General features: G+C 40.0%; 1 protein-coding gene across 3 annotated transcripts in view; it reads right to left on the bottom strand.

Annotated features, from left to right (window-relative positions):
• Positions 1-1,932: 1,932 nt before the first annotated feature.
• Positions 1,933-9,091, bottom strand: part of dnmt3bb.1 (DNA methyltransferase 3 beta, tandem duplicate b.1) — a 30,772-nt gene continuing 23,613 nt past the window's right edge. Inside the window, exons 11-22 of one of the 3 annotated variants that reach the window (XM_088997469.1) lie at positions 8,235-8,279; positions 8,085-8,164; positions 7,784-7,896; positions 6,245-6,428; positions 5,909-5,993; positions 5,684-5,829; positions 5,474-5,564; positions 4,160-4,308; positions 2,869-2,954; positions 2,691-2,784; positions 2,492-2,610; positions 1,933-2,367 (exon numbers count right to left, since the gene is read on the bottom strand). In XM_088997469.1, the coding sequence (XP_088853595.1) occupies positions 2,226-2,367; positions 2,492-2,610; positions 2,691-2,784; positions 2,869-2,954; positions 4,160-4,308; positions 5,474-5,564; positions 5,684-5,829; positions 5,909-5,993; positions 6,245-6,428; positions 7,784-7,896; positions 8,085-8,164; positions 8,235-8,279 (1,334 nt within the window). In that variant the 3' untranslated portion in view covers positions 1,933-2,225. The remainder of the gene's footprint in view (positions 2,368-2,491; positions 2,611-2,690; positions 2,785-2,868; positions 2,955-4,159; positions 4,309-5,473; positions 5,565-5,683; positions 5,830-5,908; positions 5,994-6,244; positions 6,429-7,783; positions 7,897-8,084; positions 8,165-8,234; positions 8,280-9,091) is intronic. The other 2 variants (XM_088997487.1, XM_088997479.1) reach the window with 2 other exon arrangements.

Here is a 9,091-nt window from a genome sequence, read left to right as displayed (position 1 = left end):
TGCAAGTCGCGCCAGAACTCAATTCAGTCAATGTAGGATCTGAAGTAAGGACAAATGGAAGTCTGGTTAAATTGATATTTTCACAAACATACCCCCTTTTGATCATGTGGTATTTTTAGATAATCATCCTCTTATCCTTTGTCAAAATTGTTTTCCTCTTTATATTTATTTTCTTCTTTGACTAGTTCATAGAAAAGTGGATCTATTCAATTTTCATGTAATTTTGAAAATTACCGATTTTTGTGTTCAAAATAAAGACAATCGTTTTAATTCAGTTGATTCATGACAATAGGACAAGACTGTTTGAAATCAGCCAAAACCATCTTTTATTGAATACAAACTCAACAGAAGATTAAAAAATATATACAGTACTTTTTTTGCTAACAGTTTAAATGAATGTTTAAAAAAAAAGTATAAAACATAAGCTAACTTGTTTAGTTGTAGCAATGAAATCCTAAAATGCAAAACCCTTCTCAGTTGTAATTTTAGTTAAAAGAAAGGACAAAAAAATGGTAAATCTATGAAATACGATAACTCTATGGGTTAATATGCTCTACAACTAGTGGGAGTATTTAAACAAAACACTCCAAAAGAGCTGGCTTAAACATACAACCGGATTTTTTTTTCGTAGCGAAACATGTAAACAGTTTTTTTGGCCCCTTAAAAAAACTAAACACACAGAGTAAATCCAACTTTTTGTTTGTTTGTTTGTGTGCTTACGTTGTGAAAACAATGTTACAAAGAGATTTCTTTGAGGTAATACGAGTTTAGTTTTGGTGACAGTCAAAACACACCCACAAAACAAACAAAAAAACATGTTCTGTTATGACACTTGGAACAATAACAGTAATCCAAAAAATACAAATGCTTGAGCACCGACAACATTAAAGTTGCCGGTGCTTCTTGGCACAGAATGCTGCTTGTATTTATCAACATTACAGAAAATAGATTTGCTTCAAGATAATTCCCTAAACAATAAGGAATTTTGGACACAATAATAAAAAAATAAAACAATTAAGTCTATCAACTCTTCATTTTGTTTGAAAGAAAACATCGGACCGTCTTCTCGAACAAAGACAACAAAAAGTAGGTCAAGACCAGCTAAAATTTGAATTAAAAAAAACAAACCCTCAATCTCACAATCTTCCTTTATTATCAATTATTATCAATAATAATTATTAAAAAAACCTCCTTCCACAGCCTTGCTATTACTATAAAAAATGAAACAAAGGTATTGTTATCATAGGGGGACCTTTCAGGAAGATTAAGCTAATTTAAACACAATAATCATCCCAAAAAATAAAACACTTTAGTCTGTCAACTTTTCATTTTTTGGAAGAAAACAACGGAGTGTCTTCTCTAACAGAGTCAACAAAAAGCAGGCAAAGACCAGCTAAAATTTGAAGAAAAAAAGAAAACCCTCAATCTCACTATCTTCCTTTCCTATAATTTCTTCCCAAAAACTCCTGCAGCAGCTTTGCTGTTATTAGAAGAAGAAAAAAAATGAAACAAAGGTATACTGACCAAGAAAAAAAAGAATGGTCAATCATCCCCCCAGACTAAAATGACCTTGAAAGACTCTTAAAGTAATGTAATGTGGTTTGGTTTCTATTTACTGGTGATTGTCAGTGTGTATTGGCCTGTACAAAATGCCCACTTGTTGGTTGTGTCCTCAATTTTAGGGTTTGAGACTATTTTTGTTCTTGTTGTATGTTGGTAACAGATTCTCTCTCTCTCTCTCTCTCTCTCTCTCTCTCTCTCTCTCTCTCTCTCTCTCTCTCTCTCTCTCTCTCTCTCTCTCTCTCTCTCTCTCTCTCTCTCTCTCTCTCTCTCTCTCTCTCTCTCTCTCTCTCTCTCTCTCTCTCTCTCTCTCTCTCTCTCTCTCTCTCTCTCTCTCTCTCTCTCTCTCTCTCTCTCTCTCTCTCTCTCTCTCATTATATGTGTGTGTCTGTATCCTGACAATGGGTGTCCTGGTAATGAATATCTTATGTACAGTATTTGTTCAGGACAGGTTGATGCCGGTGAGGGTGGTGTCTATTTCCTGGTAACACATTCTGCCTAAATTATCCCTGGAGATGGGTAATCGATGTTTCTTGGTGGTGTCGCTGCACTGTGATTTGCTGTGGTATTTGTTTTCTGGATCTGGCATCGATTTGGTGATCACAAGGCATGGTGGTGTTAATTGTGTTGTGACGGAGCATCATTGTGGTGGAAATTGGTGGCACCTAATCACAGGCAAAGTAATCTTTGAGGGGTGCGAAAAGATGCCTGATGACAGGGACGCTCCAGGACCGGCCTAAGAGTTTCTGCCGAGCACCTCGTCCCATGTTGGACACATCTGTGTAGTGGACTGGGAAGCCAAAAATCCTGAAAATATTTTTGTCAAAGTTACAACTTAAATCGTGCATCCCTAAATGTGCTAACATTGAAGACGAAGAGGCTAGAATGCAACTGCCAATCAAAGTTACCATCTGATTGACCGTGAGGTTACCTCTCTAACTCAGTGCACCATAAGATGTCCTCCTTTCCGTTCATTAAGACTGGGAAGTGTTGGTCCTTTCCCTGTTTGATGGAGTTGGACCGTGTGGTGATCGTACGAACCTTACCAAACTGAAAAATACAACATTTTCATTTAAAAAAATAATCTAAGTAAATAAAAGAAAAAAGGCCCACATCTGCGATTCACTCACCTTAGCAACACGCCCATGTTCCAAGCAGTCCTGAAGCTCAAGCTTGTCCATTCCAGATGCACACAAAGGTCTGGTATGGAAAACACTCATGTCACTGCAATTATTATAAGGTATATAATTTATTCTTTCAGAATGTGTATTTGTCCCACAGAGGGTTTTCTAGGGTCTTGTTTCGCACCTGTTCATACCCGGCAGGTTTCCCCAAAAGTATCGAGCCCGGTGAGCTGCAGAGACCTCAATGGCATCAATCATCACAGGGTTACACTGGAACAAACACAAAGAATATTTCTCTAATGAAAATCTCCAGATGAGTAAAAAAAACAATGACTACTTTCTTTGAAGAATACAAAACATTTGCAGATCTAACTGTCACGATCTGGTTGGCGACCAACGGGTGGCGCTGTCGGCCCCGCCGGCACCTGCACAGGTGTTGGTCGTTCCAATCCGTGGCAGATTGTCACGTTCTGGTTGGCGACCAACGGATAGCGCTGACGGCCCCGCCCTCAGTTGCATCATCAGTGGCAGTTAAAAGGACTCCCGGCACGACCATTCCGTGTCGTGTCATTGTATGTGTTTGCTTCACCCTGTCAGGTTGGTTTCATCTTGGCAGATTTTTACTCATGGTTTTCTTTGATACTTTGGACTTTTCTGTTCTGTTTTGATGTTTTAGATATTGTTTCTGCTGATTTTATTTTAATACAATTTGTAAATACATCCTGCTGCTCCCTCCTGTCTGCTTTTTTTGGGATCCACAACCACCATCACCACCTTACAAACCGTGACTGTAACAGGTATTGTCTATATGAAGGCGACAGATGGTGAAATCTCAGAGCGATGGATGAGTGCTGTTTATTTTCGAGTGACGGGTGCGGTCTGTTTGCTGGTATAAAACGGTGTCCATGAACTGGTGAGAATCACTATTGATTACTTGGTGATGTTAGGAGTCTGATGTGATGGGTGGTGTATATTAGTTGTGTATGGCCTTAATTGGTAAGTGATGGGTGTAATCAATGTTTGTAATAGTGGTGCCTATTTTCTGGTGCTGGTGGGGAAAGAAACATTTCGCCTTCTAAAATGAGTATTGAACGTTTATGTATTGGGCGTCATGTGTAACTCATGGGACATTCGATTACATGATGAATGGTGTTTAGAAGAAAATTGTTTGATAAGTGGTGTGCTCTTGACAAGTGGTCTCTGTTTGCTGGTAATGGGAATGTATATTTTTGGTGACTGAACTTGTCTATTTCCTGGTGCCAAGGTTGTGCCTATTTGCTGGGTATGGCCTCTATTTGTTGATTGTATTGCAGAGTAGTAGAGAATATGCTCCTCGCGGTGGTGTATTGACAACTGGTGACAATTACTGTTCCTTTTCTGGCACTCAGTTAAAAACCTTTCAATTATGTTGATTTGATGATAAAAAGTCACCAGTAGAAAAATAGTACACGATAGAAGGCCCTCCAGCCTCTCACCTCCAGATATCGAGAGATATCCCGCTTGTCGTTGACACCCATGGCGACCACGTTCTCGAACATCCAGAAGAATGGACGATTCTCTCCTTCTTTGGGCTTGGCCTCGCTTAGCAGGCGGTAAAATTCAAAGAACAACCTCCCTGTGCCTTCTGGAGCGACAAAGTATCATGAGAACAAGGTCACTGTCATATCCCTGCACCATAATGACATTACGTTTTTATCTTTCCACACTAAGAAAACATTTGCACATTTTTGGGGATGAAACTTATTCTCCATGATTATTTGCTGAAAAAAGGCTGTTTGTTGTATTGTGAAACCCAAAGTAAATGAAAGTGAAACCCAAACTATATTTTTGCTTTTCTACCAAGTATTTAATTTTCTATGTAGTGATTAACATTTATTTCAACTCAATTTCATTGAAAAACTACCACTTCTACATTCCAAAAGCTGTACATTGAGAGTCAGACAGATAGAAATAAAAATCGATTTTGGCTGGTGGTATGCTCATTCATACTAGTTGGGCCTCAAGGTGGGTTTTTTTTGTGCTGACAAACACTAGTTTGTCTCATTGGGTTTTGAATCTGTCCATGCTCGATGTATGGTGTTGATGATTTCTTTATTTTTGTGTGGTGATTCATACATATGGTTAATATATGCAAGAATATTACCAATGATATTTAACTCATTCACTGTCATACACAAATTTATTTGGGAATTCAAAATATGCCGTAGAGTGCCATTCCAAAATTAGTTCGGGTTTTGTTTTTTCATGATTGGGTGCTGATAAAGCGCTGATGGCCTCTGGTTATGTTTTTTTTCTTTTCCACAGTGGGGCAGCATTTCCCTTTTTTCCTTGTTAGTGCTTTGTTCCCTCTTTGGGCAGGAAGCCTCCTTGCGCCCATTCGCTTAAGGGCTCATATAACCCCAGACCCATAAAATTTAGGAATTAACTCTTTCTTTTCTGATGAAAGAAGAGAGTTTAAAGTTTTAATGTTTTATTGAATGTTTATGTAGACATAAAACTCAATATTCTGTGGGTCCTGGAATTCATGTGACAATGACAAAAACCTTGGCACTAGAGTGGACACATTTTTGCACAGTGAATGAGTTAATTTCACATCTTGCCACTCTATATCTTTAAAATCCGGGAGGCATAATCCAACCATCTTTTTGAAATCCTCTAGTTTGTCGCCATTTTGTGACATCTATAGGCAATTACAAAGACCTTTGCAATGGAACATCAAATATTCATCAAAGAGCAGGGGTTCACTGTACCTCAAATGTTCTGTAGTCACATCATATTTCTGGACTTACCAAAGAGTCCCTTCCTGGCTGGGTTGACAATAGACAGGTCGTTACAGGGACTTCCTCCGATCACCAAATCAAATGGTCCCCATTCCTGAATCTAGGGAAGAGCAGCAGCACCGTGTCAAAAGAATGGGAAAAACTGTTTTAAAGAAGTCCACCTTGATGGCCCATTGTGGTGTCTTAGAACGACAACACAGTCAACATTTTAGTCCTCACGTTTTTCCTGGTGATATTCCGAACATCGTGTACATATTGGATCTTTCCTTCGTGTCGGACCACTCCGACAGAGATGGAATCCTCACACACCTCAGATGCCACGTATTGGTCCACCTTAAAGCCCAGATCCCTTAGGACGAGGTAGCCTGCGAGCAGTAATATACAATCAATGGGAACAGCTTATTATCTTTTTTTTGTAGCACCCTCCTGTCCCTCCTCACTTACCGGTGGCGATGCCATCAAACAGTGAGAGGACTCGGATTGGTCGTCTCTGTTCTGCTGGGACTGCCGGATAAATCTTTGGGGTCTCCTGGAAGGACAGTCAACAAATTATAAGCAATCCTGCTTCATGTACACTAAGGGTCACAAACGCCACATCACAATGTTGACAACGATGACAGGTAATGCCTGTTTCCTAGTAAATTTGATATCCATTTCATGGTATCAGGGTTTCTATTTGCTACTACCAGATGATGCCTAATTTTGGTGACATTTGTATTTACTTTAGGTACTCATGATGGCAGGTGGCTGTATGCTGGCACAAGCCGAAATTCAACTCACAAACTCCTGTCCGTTGTCATTGCCAAAGAACTCCTGCAGTTTGACGCTCCAGTCGTGGCGGCGTTTGAGGACACCATATGTCAGCATTGGCTGGCACATGTAGCAGCGCCAAGGGTCCAAGAACCGTGCATTGTTCGATGCCCCACGGTGCACAAGAATGTCGAGACAGTCCACACAGAAACACCTGCAGTGGAATTACCGTGGAAGGTTTAACAATTGTCCGCTCATTTACTGTATGTATGTGCTCGTAACATGGCAAATCAGCCAAATTTATGGATTCATGACATCAAATTCTTGCTTTGAATTGCTCTTGTAACCGTGATAAACTTGGAAGGGGCACAAATTGACAAAGGCGTTTGGAATTTAGTAACCCGTAAAAATACTCAACAATGCCATTTTGACGTCCTCGTGAATACAAACCCATGATAATGGATGATAAAAAACACAAATTATGGAATGTAGTATCTGGTTGAATTGTTTTTCAGTCTACCTCGTCATGAGTGATGGTAAAATGAGGCATCATTAAGCAATGAAGCTTTCCATCCATATGGTTTGCTTGCTTTTTGGCCAATGCTTTATGAGGCCTCATTTGTTCCAATGCACCATCATGTGGAAAATAAATGTCATGACAGTGCGAGTGATTAAAATCCTGCCATGGATTTGATGGGGTCAAAATGTATGGAAGATGATTAGGGCTAACAAAGAAAATCAAATAAAGATGACAGAATTCTCATGTTTATCTCAGAATTCAGACTTTAAAGTGATAATCAGAATTTTGCGATTAAAGTCAACATTTGGAGAATAAAGTCAGACATCTGGAATAAGACTGAGAATCGTGCCAATTTCTTTTTTTCCTTGCTAGCTCTAATCCTCTTGGAAAAAAATGGCAGGGAGTTGTGATGTGAATGAATGTGCGTGTGTTACTTGACAGAATAATTGCTTTACTTTATACATTAACCCACAAAGAACAAGACACACCTTTCATTCCTTTTTGTTGAGGGAACGGTGTTCTGTTGGTACCCAAGTTCTTTGGAACAAAGTTTACAATTCAATTTTTAAAATATCAGCAAGTAGAAGACATTAAAACGAGGGATCCATGGTGGTGTCACAGTAACTTATATTATATACTTGCACTTGTTATTGTAATTTCACATTTTTTGGAGAGATCTGCTCAAAATTATCCCAGACAGGGGATGTTCTCTTCTTTTTTGTTGTGACCCATGTGCCACCCATATAAACTTTCAAGCAGCGTATGCCAAGCAAGCCATACAAATGAAGACATGGGTAATGTGCAAGGACAAGTTAGGACTGGAAAAAAATTGCAGGTGGTGCTCCTGAAAAGCGGGTGGCAATGGAGATGTGCGCCACTGATGAAGATAATTGAATACAGCATGAACGGTAATTAATGTTTCAGTTATGGTTAAAAATAAAATGGACATCCAGGGCATTGATCTAATTTGGAAAATGCCATTATGTCGTTACGGTGCCATATTTCGATGTGCTTGTGTGTGTGCGTGTGTGTGTGTGTATGCGTGCAACCTGCAGCAGTTGGCATTGCCGCACAGCAGAACTTCTCGACCGCCGCAGCAGACGGTGCAGTAGGACTGGTAGCCGTCATCGTCATACATGTAAGACGTCTCCAAGTATATGTCCTGCAACGGCATAGAAAGATACATTAGCTTCACTTGACAGCGAGCTAACAATAGCTTTTTGTGGAATTTATCGGAATCTTGTTCAACTGGTGTTTGCCAAGGAGAACTGAATGAGGATGTTAACTACGATATTAGCTTCCTGTTACCGTGAGAGCTTGACTTTATTGTGTTTGCTGTTGCATCGTTACCTTGCATGTTTGGCACAGGCCTCCTTCAAAGAGTGGGTGGAAGGTTGCTGGTCTCATCTTGCCACACGAGAGACAGAACTCTGACGCAAACGCTCAATGAGCACCCTTCTATGCCGTTCAGAAAGTGTGTCAAGTGAAATAATTGTTTACCTTCGATACTTCTTTTATTCTTCAGGACTTCATTGACCATTTGTTCTGGATGAAGGACAAACGTGACGATGAGATGCTGGCAATTGCATGGCTGCACGTGAAAACTTGAGCTGGGTGATACGTCTTTTTTTAAAAAAAGTCCTCATTATATTTGAATAAAAATTGGATTCAGAATTTTAATGTATTGTTTACACTTCTCATAAAAGCAAATTCCATATTTTTTTCTCACTTTGAAAACATGCCTCCAATTTGTCTATTAGGTAGTCCCTCATTTATTATGTTAATTGTGTGTCAATGGACATGTTGGCGCAGGAAACAAAGATGATGAGGAGGTGATGGGCAGGCTTGGACTCCAGATGAGGAACGCTGAAGGACAGAGGGTGGTAGACTTTGCTAAGAGAATGGAAATGGCTAGTGAATACTTTCTTTCAGAAGAGACAGGAACATAGGGTGACCTATAAGAGTGGAGGCAGAAGTACACAGGTAGACTACATTTTGGGTCAACGGCGCCATCTAAAGGAAATCAGTGACTGCAAAGTAGTGGTTGGTCAGAGTGTAACAGCATAGGTTGGTGGTGTGTAGGATGACGCTGGCAGTGAGGAAGATGAAGAAATCAAAGGCTGAATTGAGGACAAAATGGTGTAAGTTGAAAAACGACATGTGTTGCATGACATTTAGGAAGGAGGTAAGACAAGCACTGGGTGGGCAAGAGGTCCTTCCAGATGACTCGCAAACTACAGCGAACATAATCAGAAACACAGGTCGGAAAGTACTTGGTGTATCGAGTGGAAGAAAGGTAGATAAGGAGACTTGGTGGTGGAATGGGAAGGTGCAGGAGTGTATACAGAGAAAGAGGT

This window comes from Hippocampus bargibanti, linkage group LG01 (assembly GCF_051943395.1).
Source record: "Hippocampus bargibanti isolate YZ-2025 linkage group LG01, ASM5194339v1, whole genome shotgun sequence".
In the NCBI taxonomy this organism is placed as follows: Eukaryota; Metazoa; Chordata; class Actinopteri; order Syngnathiformes; family Syngnathidae; genus Hippocampus; species Hippocampus bargibanti.
The sequence above is the reverse complement of the archived record's forward strand: the minus strand, read 5'-3'. Positions and strand labels throughout refer to the sequence as shown.